The sequence below is a fragment of the Panthera tigris genome, chromosome X, assembly GCF_018350195.1.
Source record: "Panthera tigris isolate Pti1 chromosome X, P.tigris_Pti1_mat1.1, whole genome shotgun sequence".
Lineage (NCBI taxonomy): Eukaryota > Metazoa > Chordata > Mammalia > Carnivora > Felidae > Panthera > Panthera tigris.
Window position 1 is genome coordinate 125,300,011 of NC_056677.1, and position 15,119 is coordinate 125,315,129.

Here is a 15,119-nt window from a genome sequence, read left to right on the forward strand (position 1 = left end):
TCTTATCATTTAGTTGTAAGAGTTCTAGATACAAGTCCTTTGTCAGGTATGGTTTGCAAATACTTTCTTCCAGACTGGGGCTTTGCATTTCTATTTTCATAACAGGGAGGGTTTGTTTTGTTTTTGTTTTTGTTTTTGTTTATTTTTTTTTTGAAGAGCAGAAGTTGGTTTATTTGACGAAGCCCAATGTCTGGATTTCTTAAATTTTATAGTTTGCACAGTTAAGAAGTCTCTACAAAACTCAACTCCGTACAATTTGATCCTGTTTTCTTGTAGAAGTTGTAGGGTTTTTGCTCCTACATTTAGGACTATGATCCATTTTGAGGTAATTTTTGTGTGTAGTGTGAGGTGAATTCACAATTTATTTATTGTTTCTATACGGAGATCCAGTTTCTCTAGCCCTGTCTGTTGTAAAGATGATCTTTTCCCCAATTGAGTGGCCTTGACATCTTTTTAATTAATTTATTTATTTTTTTTATTTTTTTAACATTTCTTTATTATTGAGAGAGAGACACAGAGCGTGAGCAGGGGAGGGGCAGAGAGAGGGGGAGACACAGAATCCGAAGCAGGCTCCAGTCTCCGAGCTGTCAGCACAGAGCCCGATGCGGGCCTCAAACTCACAAAGTGCGAGATGACGACCTGAGCCGAAGTCGGTCGCCCAACCGAGCCACCCAGGCGCCCCAAATTGGACATCTTGCTTGAAAATCAATTGGCTGTGTGAAAGTCTACTTCTGGACTCATTGTGGTGCCCCATCAATTGGCTTGTCTATTTTTATGTTACTTTTTTTTTTTTTTTTTTTTTGGTTACTGTCGCTTTATAAATAGTCTTGAAATCGGGTAATGTGAATCCTCTGATATGCTTCTTTTTCAGACTTGTTTTGTCTATCTAAAGTGTGTCTCACTTCTGCATGAGTTTTAGAATACCTTGTCCATTCCTGTGGGGGTGGGGGGTGGGAAGCCTGCTGGGATTTTGATTGGGATTGCATCGAATGTATACATCCTTTTGGGGAGGACAGACATCTGGACACCCTGAGGCCTTCAGTCTGTGAACCTGACATAGCTCCTCATTCAGGGGCCTTCCCTCCTTCCTCTCGACAGCAGCTTGCGATTTCAGTGTCCAAGCCCTGCACACGTGTTAGCATTTCTTGATTCCCGTGTTGTTGCAAAGGCCCTTTTTGTAAATAAGGTCGCATTCTGAGGTACTGGGGGCTAGGACCCCAACATAGCTTTTGGGGGGACATGATCCACCTCATAGCATCACCCAGTATCCATTCCAGCCTTCTTCTCTGGGGATAAGATCCCAGTTTTGTTCAGGGCATCAGTAGGCTCAGCCTCAAGTGACAGGTCATGACAATCCTGTATCCAGCTTTCCCCAGCCTCTCTTCCAGCTAAGGGGGGCGGGGGGCATGTGATCCGCTGTGACTGGGACTTAAGTGGAAGTCTGCTGGGAAAGTTTCTGGAAAAACTGTTGCTTTCTTGATACAAGAGGACAGGTGTGGTTATCCTTGCCCTTTCCCCCTTCTGTCCTTGAATGTATATGTGATGGCTGGAGCTTCAGCAGCCATTTTGTGATCATGAATCAGCACACATTTGTTCCTATGACGCCTTTGCGTAGCCCAGCCCATATTTGATAACAGCCTCAGCTATAATATGAAACAGAACTGTGCATCCCATGTTCGTGGTTCTGAGAACCCATTGTTCCAAGATTAAAAAAAAAAAAAAAAACACCTTTCTGGCAAAGACTTCTAACAGGAAAACAAAATCAAATTGAAACAAGGAAGTAAGAATCAAATTAAGCTTTTGTCTTTTTTTTCTTTCAGTTAAAATATTCCTCGCTTAATATATAACTTACTTTCTCCCATATTCTGGCTAGTTCAGTGGGAACAAGGTGAAAGGAGGTGGAGAGAGAATGAGTCAGGCAGGCAGAGAAGAGGTGGGGAGAGAAAGAGACAGGAGGAAAGAGAAAAGCAAGGTTGAGGAGGAGAATAGAGGAGATCTCGGCTGTCTCCTCAGACTATGAGGGTGGAATAAAGAAACAAACAAATGCAGTGTATCAGGAAAGTGGCCACAAGTACAGGTGACCACTGTGTGTTAAATACAGATTTTCTCTGTGTTGAATACAATTCAGGACTGTAAATGTCCTTTCTCTTCCTTGCGATTTTCTTAATAACATTCTCTGTTCTCCAGCTTACTTTTTTGGAAGAATGCAGTATATAATACACGTAACATCCAAAATATATGTGTTCGCCGACTGTCTATGTTATTGGTGAGGCTTCTGGTCAACAGTCAGCTATTAGAAGTTAAGGTCTGAGGAGTCAAAGTTACACATGGATTTTCAGCTGTGCAGGCGGCCAGCACCCCTAACTCCCATGCTATTCGAGGATCATCTGTAATAGAAAACCTGACTGTGGTGATTAAATCCAAGTTTAATTTTCTTATGTAAGGAATCTGGAGGGTAGCTTGCTCGTTCAGCAGCAGGGCATTGGTGAGGCCCAGTATCTAATTAGCTTCGCTTTGCCTCGTGATCACAAAATGGCTGCTGAAGCTCCAGCCGTCACATATACATTCAAGGACAGAAGGGGGAAAGGGCAAGGATAACCACACCTGTCCTCTTGTGCCAAGAAAGCAACAGTTTTTCCAGAAACTTTCCCAGCAGACTTCCACTTAAGTCCCAGTCACAAGCGGATCACATGCCCCCCGCCCCCCTTAGCTGGAAGAGAGGCTGGGGAAAGCTGGATACAGGATTGTCATGACCTGTCACTTGAGGCTGAGCCTACTGATGCCCTGAACAAAACTGGGATCTTATCCCCAGAGAAGAAGGCTGGAATGGATACTGGGTGATGCTATGAGGTGGATCATGTCCCCCCAAAAGCTATGTTGGGGTCCTAGCCCCCAGTACCTCAGAATGCGACCTTATTTACAAAAAGGGCCTTTGCAGATATAACTAGTGAAGATGAGGTCATACTGGGAGAGGGTGGACCTTTCATTCAGTGTGACTGGTGTCCTGCGAGAGAACACCACGTGAAGACCCAGACACGGGGAGAAAATGGCCGCACGAGGATGGAGGTAGAGACTGGAGTGACACGGCCACAAGTCAAAGAATTTCTGGGGCCTCTGGCAGCTGGAAGAGCTGAGGACTGATCCTCCTCTAGAGCCTCTGGAGGGTATGCAGTCCTGCTGACCCCTTCCTTTGTGCCGGTCCTGCCTGAGTGCCCTCCCACGTGGCTGCTGCCGAGGTGGGTGCTATCCTGACCCCAGACCCCGGGACACCAGCACCACGGCTCTTTCCACTGCGGCCGACTCTGTTCTCGAAACTAGAGGGCACCCGGCTGGCCGCCTCGGTTTCCCAACTTTGCCCCCCTTGGGGATGGCTGCTGGCAGTTCCCTCCGTCACTAACAACCGGTCGTGTGGCGGGCCGTGCGCCTAACTTTTCTTCCTGCGAAACCGAGGTTCTTTCACAGACGCAGGTTGTGATAAAGGGGAAGAGAGCCTGCGTACTTTCAGTCAACGGAGCGACACTGAGGCCACGGTGAGCAAGAGAACATCCCTGCCCTTGTGGAGCCGGCCTTCTCTCCAGGGACTGGGCTGCTGTGTGCAGGGCAGGGGTGGGCTGGAATACGGCCGGGAGCAGGGGAGAGACAGTGAGAGGTGGTGGAAATGGCGGCTCGGGAGAGTGGACATTGAAGCAGGGACCTGGTTGAGGGGGGTGTCTGGAAAAGCAGTCCGGGCGGAGGGCACAGCCAGTGCAAAGGTCCTGGGGCAGTGCGTTGGCCTCCTGGGGCTGCTGTAACCAGTACCACAAATCGGGTGGCTTAAAACAATAGATATTTAGTGTCTCACAGTCCTCACCTCTTCCGCCTGCTGCCGGTCCCCTGCATTCCTTGGCTTGTGGCTACATCATTCTAATCCTTGCCTCCGATGTCACCTGGCCTCCTCTGTGTCTGTGTCCCTCCCCTTCTGTCTCTTATAAGGGCACTTGCCATTGGATTTAGGACCTGGGCAGGTAAGTCTGGCTGATCGCATCTCAAAATCATCTCAAACGTAACTGTATCTGCAAAGACCAAATAAGGTCATATTCACAGGGTCCAGGGATTAGGACGCGGACGGACCTTGCGCATGGCCCCCATTCGGCCCACCACGGATGGGAACGTTTGTGTCGCATTGTTCCGTGTGGCTGGAGCTCAAGGAGCCGGAAGAAAGGATGACGGGGGCCGCGCCAAGAGTACGTGCTCAACACCTAATCACCTTCCGGCCACGCTGCGCTGTCGCCGTTTACAGACGAAGGAAGCTGAAGCCAACCTGTTAGGTGACCCCAGCTGGTCACAGAGTTGGGGAACAGGGAGCGGAGGGGCAGGACCCAGCACCCAGGCCCTGCCGCTGCACAGCCCACGCCGGGTCCCTTCTCGCCGCCCCCCTGGGGCCCAGACCAGAGTAGGCACATGGCGGGGGGTTCTGAGAACAGGTTTCTAGCCGTCAACGGGAGAAGTGGCCAGAAAGTCTGCGCCCAGCCCTGTACCAGCCAGCCTCCTCCTGCCCTCCTGCCTGGTGGGCCACCAGCCCTTCCCTGCCGCCATCACACCCGTCATCCTGCGCCAGCGGCCCCACGCTTCCTGCCTTCTCTTCCCGGCCCGTGTGTCAGGCCCAGGGCAGCCAAACAAGCGCTTCCCCAGACTCCTCGTTTGGCCAAGTTGGTGGAGGTGAGAAGAGGCAGGGAGCCAGTAGGGGAGCTTGCTGGGGAGGGGACAACCCACCTAGGCATTTGAGAGGCCACGCGCCGAGTGTGCGGGCAAGCTGACCCTGGCCTCCGGCAGACAGCGGCCCTCGCGAGCGTCTGAGCAAGGCCGTGCGCTGAAGGGCACTCCGGGCCTGCGGCCTACACCGCGGGGCTGCGCCCGCCCGGGGCACCGCCTCGCTCAGCCTGGAAGCCTCGGCCTGCTGGAAAAGCCGATCAAATGCAAATGTGGCACGAGATTCCCCATTGGGAGACCTTTCTCTTGTCCCTTCCTCAGAGCACCTAGGTGAGAACCCTAAATAAGCCTCTGGCCAGCCTTTCAGCCCAGGAAAGTTCTTCTTAAGGGCCCCTTTGAAATGCAAACCCCGAGGAGAGTAGGCCCCTAGCGCCGCCTGCACTGAAAAAGCTGTCATTGTCCTTAGGGTAAAGGGAATGCGAGGGCACAGAAGGCCCCCCTGACTACCAGGTGAACTGGCCGCCAGCTAGGACGGCGATCTTGAGAAGTGTGCAAGGTATTGTACACTAATTATACCCCAATAAAGCTGGGATGAAAAAATTTCATTTTCGGGGCGGCTGAGTGGCTCAGTCGGTTACGCATCCGACTTCGGCTCAGGTCATGATCTCACAGTCCGTGAGTTCGACCCCGCGTAGGGCTCTGTGCTGACAACTCAGAGCCTGGAGCCTGCTTCGGATTCCGTGTCTCCCTCTCGCTCTCTACCCCTCCCCCACTCGTGCTCTGTCTCTCTGTCTCTCAAAAATAATAAACACTTAAAAAATTAATGAAAACAATTTTTTTCATTTTAAATTAAATTAAAAGAGACAAGCCCGGGGTGGCAGCTAGGAGACAAAAAATAAAGAGCAGGCTCCGAAAGGAAGCAAGGTAACACGTGAGTAAAGAAAACCTCGCTGAGGAGACCAAGGCCCCTCGGCTGCTGCAGCCCAGACCCGGGAAGCAGGTGGTGCCTGGTGAACGTTGCTGGGCTCCCCGGAGAACGGGAACATCTCAGAAGCCTCCAAACAAAAGGGAGCGGCCACAGCAGAAGCGGATATAGGTGGGCAGCTCCCCAGGCAACTCTAGAAGCTGGAGGCTGGGGAAGTGGCAGCAGCCAGGTGCACTGCAGCCTGCGAGCCCCACTCCCAGCCCAAGGCACTCACCGGGCAGGGGAAGGGGAGCAAAAATTTGGAAACTATGTCCTAGAGGCTGTTATGCCCAGAATTCGTGATCCCCAAAGACCACCAGGGAGCCGAGTCCGATGCAAAAGCAAAAGAGCCTTTATTCGAGCTAGCTCGAGCTCAGTCCCCTACCTGCACTGACGCAGCGGTGAGATGCCGGGAGAGAGAGCGAGTTTCAAAAGCACAAAGGTTTTATTGGGGTCTATGGGCAGTTGGTGAGGTAATGGCTGTGGCCTCGGCCGATTGGCTGGGGAAGGGTCGGAGTCCTGTTACGCAGGCCGCCGGGCGTGTTTTGATCGGGAAGTTTGAACGGGTGAGCGGGAGGTTTCTCAAGGGGAGGAGGCGTGGTCAAGGTGAAGGACACAGAACAAGATGGGGTCGGCCAGTGTAGGTCTGCCCTTTCAGAGGCCTCGGGAAGCAGTGGCGGGCCATCGAACTGGGCAGTGCTGTCTCAGTGAGTGACAGAAGGCCCAGGGAACAAAGCCCGGAGAACAGGCATTGCGCTGCTTCGTTCTCTGGGTCACCTTGGCTAGGCTAGGGTACCCACTTTTTGGACAAACGTGACTGTAAGCGTCACCGTGAAGGGACTGTTTCGGATGGATGGACACCGAAATCAGTAGACCCTGAGGAAAGCAGATCAGCCTCCATGGCTCTTTCCTGCGTCTCCAGCCCCCAAAATCGTGTGAGCCAGTTTCTTGTACTTATATCCCGCTGGTTCCATTTCTCAGGAGAATCCTGACGGATATGGTCCTCGAGCCATAAGCACGAACACACAGGAACTACACGCATAGAAACTGCAAGGCGGGCAGGCAGATGTCAATAGCATGCCAGCATAACAGCATATTTTCATATAATGGCCTAGAACGGGATCGATGTCATAGTCCAAAACAAGTCAAAACGGAAAGGAGTCAAATAGCACAATCGTCGAACGAGATTCTGGAGGAATATAGATAAGTGCACATGTCTTAAGGAGACACACATTGTCACAATCTGTGCAACGTGTTTTCGAAGTTATTTATACACTTGGCCCCTGTTATGGGTTGAGTGGTGTCCCCTCCACGAAAACGACATGTCGGGGTCCTAACCGCCAACACCTGTGGAGGGGACCTTATTTGGAGACGGGGTCTGCACAGAGATGATCAAGTTACCGTGCGGTCATTAGCACGGGCCCCAATCCCGTAGGACTGGGTCCTCACGAAAAGGGGTAGTTTGGACGCAGAGACACGCACACGGGGAGAAGGTCACGTGAAGATCAAGGCCGAGATCCGGGCGAGGCTTCCACAGGCCGAGCGACGCCGCAGAGGGCCGGGAAGAGCCAGAAACCGGAGGAGAGGCCCGGAGCGGACTCTCTCTCGGAGTCGCCGGAAGGAGCCAACCCGGCCCACGCCCGGACCTCAGACTCCTCGTAAGCCAAGGAGTTTCTCTGGTGTGAGCCACTCAGCGTGTGGTGCTGTTACAGCCGCCCTACGAAACTCACACAGCCCCCAACAACCTTAAGCAACACATCCTCAGACCACTATCCAATACAATTAGAAATACATAGTAAGAGATGGTCACAAAGTCTTGGCAACTCAGAAATTAAGCTAAATTCTATTCTGCAAGCATCAGCTCAGGGAAAAAAATGAAAGCGAAAGGAGAAACATTTGTAACACAAAGCAAAGAGGAATGTTTCATAGCAAACCATAGAGACACAGAAGATCTCACTGGCAGAAAAGTTAGTCTTTGGCCTTAGTTATTCAAGATAGAAGACAAGAAAGATATGAGTCTTCCCCTTAAGAAATTAGAAAAAAAAAAAAAACAGAAGAAAAAGTAAACCCAAAGAAAATAGACAGATGGATTTAATAAAGATAGAAGTTGAAGCTAATGAAGCAGAAAACCAGAGGGAGAGAGAGAGAGAGGATGATCAAAATCCTGGGGTTTTTTCCTTTGAAAAGCCCAATGAAATGTACAAATGAGAAAGGAGAAATCGCTGCAAACGCTGAAGAAACAGGAAGAATTACGGTATCGCACCTGAACGCCTGGCAGAAAGTGACTTTATAGAAACAATGAAGACATGCTTGTGATATTTGTAAGCAGAATCTAATGAGATCCACTCATGCAGAATCATAAGCACGTGTGTGTGAATGGGGCGCATCTAAGTATGTGGGGGGGCGTCTTGAGGGGTGTGTTTGCACACCCGTGTGAGTCGGTGTGTGGGTGTGAACGGGGAGGAACGTGTGGTGGCGGGGTGCATGCGCGGGAGCTGAGGTGCAGAGAGCGGGGTCCCCACGATGCCAACACTGCTCTCAGGGACAGGGATCCACAATATGAATTTCTTTTCCACACACTCGTGTGCCCCGTATGGATCCCATACAAGGCCAAGCGTCGTTTAGAGAAAACACAAACAGCGGGTACCTTCCCTGAAGAAACGATGGCAGGAGGGCCGGCCGTGTCCTGTCTCCAGCTTTCTGCTCGAGGCTCGAGGTTCGGCTCGTGGTGGCCCGCTTCACACTTTGCCCTCATCACCTTGTTTCCTGCACAAAGACAAGCTGAAAATGCTCCTGGCCTTGTTGTTTGGGTTCTCATCCCTCTGCATGGATAATTCCGTTTTCAGTTGGCTTGCGTCGTGTCCCCCAGGAATGCTCCCGGTCACAGACACATCCCTATTGGCAGACACTGATGTGGCTTCGAAGCCAGTGACACATCTTGACAACAGGCAGGTGGCTGGCCAGGGTGAGCTGGAGTAGTGGTGTTGTTTCTCTGGGTCTGTCCCCTTTCAAGCCGCGTAGTTACTGTGAGTGCCCCCCCCCCACAACCTGCTGTGTCTCAAACGCTCGCTGTCACTGTTCAGTGGGGTGCCGTGGTACAGATGTGCTGCTGAGGGACACTTGGGTTCTTTCCAGTCTGGGACTGCTGTGAATAAAGCCGCCATGAACCGTCACGTGCAAGTCTCTGTGTGGACACATAAGGTCATCTCTGTTGGGTAAGTAAATACCTAGGAATGGAATCACTGGGGCATTATGGGAGGTGCACGTCTCACATTTTAAGACACGGCCAAACTGTTTTCCAAAGTGCTTGTATCATCTTACATTGCCACCAGTTCTGCCACATCCTCGTCAGCACTTGGGATGGGCAGTTTTATATTTTAGCCATTCTAATAAACGCTAAACGTTCAGGAATTTGGGGAGCTGATTGGGAAACACCACCATTATTAGAAATGAAATTATATGAACTCCCACTCACATTATATTACAAACAAAGGAGAAACTAAAACCCCATCACGTCTTATTTCGCTGCACTCTACTGTTATGGATGCATTGACGTCCATTTGGGAGGGACGTACATTAATCAGCATACACAACAAACCAGGGCTTGGTCCATTATTATTTGTTGATTGTGTAAACTCGAGCCTGTAGTCAGTACATTGTGACTAGCAAAAAAAAAAAAAAAAAAGAGGAAATACTCTTCCAATAGCAGAAACTATTATCCAATTCAGCTTTGGTGCTGTGTCTCTGTTTCACTTCCTCTTACTCATTGAGATAAATGAAAATAGCAACCGACATTTACGTGGGAACCACGCTCGTTCACCAGCTGCAATCACGGGTTGGGTGTAGATACAAAAGTTCAGCAAAAGTCAATGAAGGGATTTGGTAAGCATGTTGCAAGATTTGTAAGGGATTTTGCAAAACTTTGGCCATATGGAACTTATAAATAGCATATTGTGCATTTTATTGTATATTTTGCATGTGTGTAGTATTTTATTATTTGTAAATTGTGTGTTCACATTCTTCATATCGATAAAACTTATAATGAAGTTATTCATGTATGTACGTGTGTGTGTATACACACACACACACACACACACACACACACACACATATATATATATAGAGAGAGAGAGAGAGAGAGAAACAGATATACCTACGTACACAGATACACGCATTCACGGGTTTACATTTACTTCCCGGGAAAGCTGCTGTCACCCCCTTCTGAGCACATTGCTGCTTTCCAGCAGCAGCACGGCAGCCCTAGCCTGGCTGTGTGACACACAAGGCATGACGTTCGGCCTGGCCCGCCAAGCATGGGCCTAAGGAGGGTGCCTGAGGCCAGGCCACCAAGAGGTCAGGGGAGCCCAGAGTGCTGAGACAGACGCACCTGGGCCCAGAGACCACTCTGGCCACAGACCCTGCCCACCCGGGCCTGGACTCGAGCCCCTCCTGACTTGCCCGGCGAGTGAGAAGGGAGCCTCGTGGCATCACCGCCTCTGCGAGTCGGTGGCCTGGAGCCTGGCCGGCTAGATGATGGACACCTGGATCTGCTTGGGCACCAGAGGACCTGAGCGTCCCTGGCTGCCTCGAGCCTGGTGGCGTCCCCTACTCTTTCAGCTCCTGCCTGGTGAAGGCTCTTGGACTGAGGACCCACTCGGGCCCGGCCTCGGGGCATCCTTCCAGGTGGGTGCCCGCGGGGGCAGGGGGCCAACCAGCCTTCCTCGGGAAGTTCAATGGCGCACAGACCACACTCCGCAACTAGCCCCCTACAGGTCTTCCCCTTACCGCGTACCCTCCCCCACCCCCACCATTCTGTCCTTGGCCGGGCCAGTGGCGCTCCCTGCAATAGAGCCCCAACCCCACTGCTCCTCTCTCCCTCGGTTGCCAACCTCCCGGTCCGAGGCCTGCTTTAGTCCATCCTCCACAAAGGACCCCGACAGGCACTGTGAAAACTTAAACCGGATTTTGCCCCTCTCCTGCCGACAACTGTCTGTGCCTCCTCATCGCCCCCAGGGTCAGTGCAGATGCCCTGGCCCCGGCAATGGGGATGACCCGACGGCGCCACTGCCTGTGTTCTGATGTCACCATTCTTCTACCTTCCACGTTGCAGTGGCTCTAGTCACTCTGACCTAGTTAGAGTGTCCTGAATGGGCTCAAGGCTTCACTCAAGCGAGTCACGCGGGTGTGGCCGCCCCACCCACCCCACCCCTTCTCACCTGCTCTGTCTCCCGGATGTCCCGCCCCTGCCTTGCCCCATCGTTTGGTCACACAGGTGGGGCTCCCGAGGCAGGTTAGCTGGCTCCTCAAAGCCCAGCAGAAGCAGCTGCTGAGAAGCTGTCCTCCCCACAGGGCAGCCTCCTGGCCCTCCTCAGGCCAAGCCACAGGGGCCCAGGACAACCTCCTTCCTAGGTATCACCCCCACTGCACCGGCCACCCCACCTCTGCTATGCACCCCCCCTGCTGCAGGCCCTCCTGGAGCTTGACCTGCACATATAAGGCCCCTTCTGCATACATGTCTGTGTGCGAATGGGGGCGCTTCCCATCTCGTTTCATCCTGTCGTCACCTTGCAGGGCAGGGACAGGGGCTCCAGGAGAGGAAGGAGATGCCCAGGGCCCACAGGGGCGAGGACTGGAGCTAGCCTTTGCACCATCTCCCTCCCCAGCACAGACTCGGGACCAAGGCACATGTTCCTGAGGCCCCGTGCACTCATTTCTTGGGCCTCCGGGGTGACAATGCAGGGAGGGGACGATGGGCCAGGCAGCAGCAGACCAGCCAGGGAGGAGGCCCACGGCCCCCACCTGACAGTCACCCACCGGGTTCTCAGCAAGGAACGGCCACAAGGAGGCGGCCCCTGGCCTGGCTCCCTGCCTGCTCCCTCTGGGCAGGGTGGAGAGGGAAACTGGAGGTTCAACTGCTGAGTACTCGTCCATGTTTATTGAGAGGCCAGGTGAGGGGTGGCCGGCAGGGAGCTCTGGGGCTACAAGGCTGGGCAGGCCCGGGCAGGGAGAAGGCCCGGCAGGTGCGCAGGCCCAGGGCCAGCCAGCTCAGAGGATGGGGAGAGGGACAGTGGGACACCGGTCCGCTGCCGGCTCCGGGCCCCAGGGCCCGACTGAACGGTCAGAGCTGGCGCTGCCCACGGTGCTGGGGGCGGGCCTCACGCCCCTGGGCGGTGGCGTCACCGAGCCCCCCAGCATTCAGGCTTCAACGCTCGGACCATCGGGTGGCTCGTACATGGGCTCGATGCGGGCCCAGCTCCGGGCCTGCTCGTCTGCCCAGCTGAGCAGCTCAGCGGCACGGTGCAGGAAGACCATGAGCAGGGTATGTACGTCGCCCTCGGCTGAGTGGGCAGCACTCGGCTCGGCGTGGAAGTAGCGGCGGAAGAGGCTGCCCAGGCTGTAACCCTTAAAGCTCTGGGCCCGGGTGCCATGGCTGTGGGCGCGGTCCAGGCCCCGAAGCGCAGGCAGTGTATCCAGGCAGATGGTGTCCGGGGGCAGGTGGGCGCCCAGGCGCCGCAGCTCTGTGCACAGCAGGGGGAAGTCGTAATCGAATCCATTATGGGCCACGAGGCAGACGGGGCCCTCCTGGCGGCTCAGGAAGGCCTGTAGAGTCCGCACGACGGAGCTGTCAAAGCCAGCCTTCCGGCACCGGGCCAGGCTGTCACTGCTCAAGCCGGTGATCTCGCTGGCCTTTGCGGTGAAAGGACGCTCTGGGCTCATGCACAGCGTGAGTTTGTCCAGGACCCGGGGCAGCACGGGGACACCAGACTCATCTCGGTCTGGGTTCTCCAGGGAGGAGCGGTGCACCGCGAACAGAGATATCTCGGCCACCTCGGGATCTATACTGGGGAGCCCAGTGGCTTCCAGGTCCAGGAAGACGAAAGTCTCAGCCCGGGGCACCTCGGACATGGTGATGTGCTCGCGGGGACAGCAAAGCCTAAAGCTGCCAGAGCAAAAGGCACAAAACCTGAGGGCCGAAGTGATGGGGATGCCTGGGCCCAGCCACACACAGCCGACCCCGTGGCCAATGCTCCAACCCCTTTGTCGACGGTGAGGCCTCCTAGGGCCGCGCCACCCTCTCCATTCTGTGCCCCAGTCCCTCCCTGGCCATCATCACCACCACCAGCTAGTCAACGGCAAAAGGCAGGCCTGATGTGCCCGGATCCCGGCCCAGAGGCCTCTGCTGCCTGCCTCCAGGTACAGGAGACACAAAGTGAGCCACATCCACGTCATCAGGGACCTGGGAGGTGCTAGCCCAGGATGGCATCTTCACTGAGACACCTTAGCGAGGAGCCTCAGGCACAGCACCCTGCGCCTGCAACCCTAGGGTCAGCTGTCGGGAGGCAGGCAGCCAAGCCTCCCTGGTTTGGCCTCCTCTGGCCTTCTCCCTTGCACACAGGTGCCTTCCCCGACCTGGTCACCTGCGTCTGGGCTCCCAGCAGCTGTCCTCACCAACCCTGCTGGCCGGCTTACCTGGGGCGGCTGCTGGCCGGCTTCCTGGGCTGCTGGGCACCTGTCTCCACACAGGCTGCTCCAGGCGGCCTTTAATCAGTGGCCACGGCCCGCCCCCAGCCGCCTGTTGGGTAACGAGGAGGCCTAAGGCCGCAGGACCTGTGCGGCCGGCTTGCCACCCCCTCGCTCACTCACAGCTGCTGAGACATACACCCCATGTTTACAGATTGGAAAGCAGGCTCCCGGGCCACACGCAAGGCTCCCCACAAGCTGGAAGAACGTGTCATCACAGGCACGAGGAGGAAACGCGAGTCTGAGCAGGGCCAGGACACGGCAGCCGAGCCGAGGCCCCTCCCGCCAAGGTGGCAAGCCTTCCCCTCCAGGGCACCGCTCCACCTGGGTCACAGGGGACCCAGCAGCCCCTCGTGAGGCTAAAGGGGGCCTAGGAGCAGCAAAGAGGTGCTTGCACAAGCCATGCTCGGCCAGTAAAGGGAAGGGTGCATTCAGGATGGGACCTCAGTGTCGCCCCAGTGATCTTGGGGCGGCTTCCGTGCTGCCTGGCCGTGGCTCGCACATCTCACAAGCTCGTCCCCACCGGGAAGGGGAGATACTATCCGTTTCACAGGTGCAATGACCCGTACTATCTAAGAGACCCTTAGCAGAGGCCGCCAGGAAGGCGGGAGAGAGGCGGAGCCTGACCTGGCAAGCCAGGTGGGCTCCAGCTGAGCCAATGTGGCTCCACCGAGTGACGAAGGACGGGCAACGCGAGAGGTGGGGGTACGAGGCGGCCTCGGCAGCGACCCCAGCCCCAGGACCATGGGAGGAGAAGTGAAGCCCAGCCCCTCCCGGCCCAGGCTCTGGGGCCCTCCCGGCCCACCTGGCTCAGTCAAGGACAAAAGGCACATTCAAGACAGGTAGAAAGCAAGAAGGCCCTCCGTGGCCAGAAAGTGGGTGGCACCGTCCCGAGTACCTCGTTCCAGAGCAAGCTATGCCAGCCCTTGGTTGGTGGGTGCCCGCGGGCCCAGCCTCCCACCAGGGGCACGGGGAGGCAACAAAGATGCCGGCTGTGGCCTGCCTGCCACAGGCCTTCGTGGGTCCCTTGGACCGTGAAGCTGCTGGCGCAGCTGGACAATGGTGACCCAGGCCCGCCCGTCCCCCTCCCTGCCTCAGCAGCCTTCCTGTCCGGAGCAGCCCCAGGGAAGTCGAGGAGGAGCGGGAGCAGGAGCAGGGGAGGCTCGCAGCCAGGGCAGGCCTGTGTGGTGGGCCAAGTGTTTAGAGGGAGGCCCCCTCCACAAGCCCCTTCCGGCCTGCCGCCAGGCTGAGGGAGGCAGAGGCCCCGCCAGTGGTGCCTGTTCCCATGCTCGGAGGGAGGGAGGTGGCCACGATGGGCGCACTGCTCAGGGAGATACTGGGTCACCCTGAGAAGCCCAGAGAGCAGCTTCCCGGACAACCAGTCAGGCCACTGGCAAGAATTTCCCAGGCGGGTGCAGGGAGGGAGGGAGGAAACGTGTGCCCGCCCACTCGATTCCAGATGCGATGGGTGCCGGGTGTCGGTGGCTGGGCCCGGGGTCTGCAGGGAGTCCTCACGTGGGACCCCAAGGCCGGTCACAGTGCAGACGGCAGTAGGGTGGTCAGGTCCCACGGCAAGGCGGAGACATCTGAGGCTTGGCGTCCCCAGGTTTCACCAGGCAGGGGCAGGAGCAGGAGCAGAAGCAGTGCCAAGGCCGCCTGGGACAGCAGGAAGCCCAGAGCCCGGGATGTGGGACACCACCACGGGGAGAAGGGCAGACTGAGCAGTGGGGGAGCCACGGCCCCCTCAGCCCCAGGCAGACGGCAGAGGGGAGGAGGCAGTCAGGAGGCGGCTTCTTGGAACCCGAGCTTTCCTTTCTGTCCAGCTCAAGTCTGCCCTCTCCCTCCTTCTGTCCCAAGCCGCTGATGGGGCTGATGGGACTGCTCCCACTGAGTGTGCGGCTGTAACTGCCTCTCCCGCCTCAGGGCTGGCCCTGCGCCCCACCCC

The 15,119-nt window shown here is 55.5% G+C and overlaps 1 protein-coding gene across 1 annotated transcript; it reads right to left on the minus strand.

The window, feature by feature from the left end:
* Positions 1-11,507: 11,507 nt before the first annotated feature.
* TREX2 (three prime repair exonuclease 2) lies at positions 11,508-15,078 on the minus strand. The gene is made up of 2 exons (XM_015543493.2): positions 13,124-15,078; positions 11,508-12,593 (listed from the first exon to the last, which is right to left on the minus strand). The coding sequence occupies exon 2, from the start codon at positions 12,557-12,559 to the stop codon at positions 11,849-11,851; it is 711 nt and encodes a 236-aa protein (XP_015398979.2). The 5' UTR covers positions 12,560-12,593; positions 13,124-15,078; the 3' UTR covers positions 11,508-11,848.
* Between the last annotated feature and the right edge of the window lie 41 nt (positions 15,079-15,119).

Bases quoted from the DNA above. Each gene is read 5' to 3' on its own strand.
- TREX2 (XM_015543493.2), bottom strand. From the start codon at position 12,559: ATGTCCGAGGTGCCCCGGGCTGAGACTTTCGTCTTCCTGGACCTGGAA.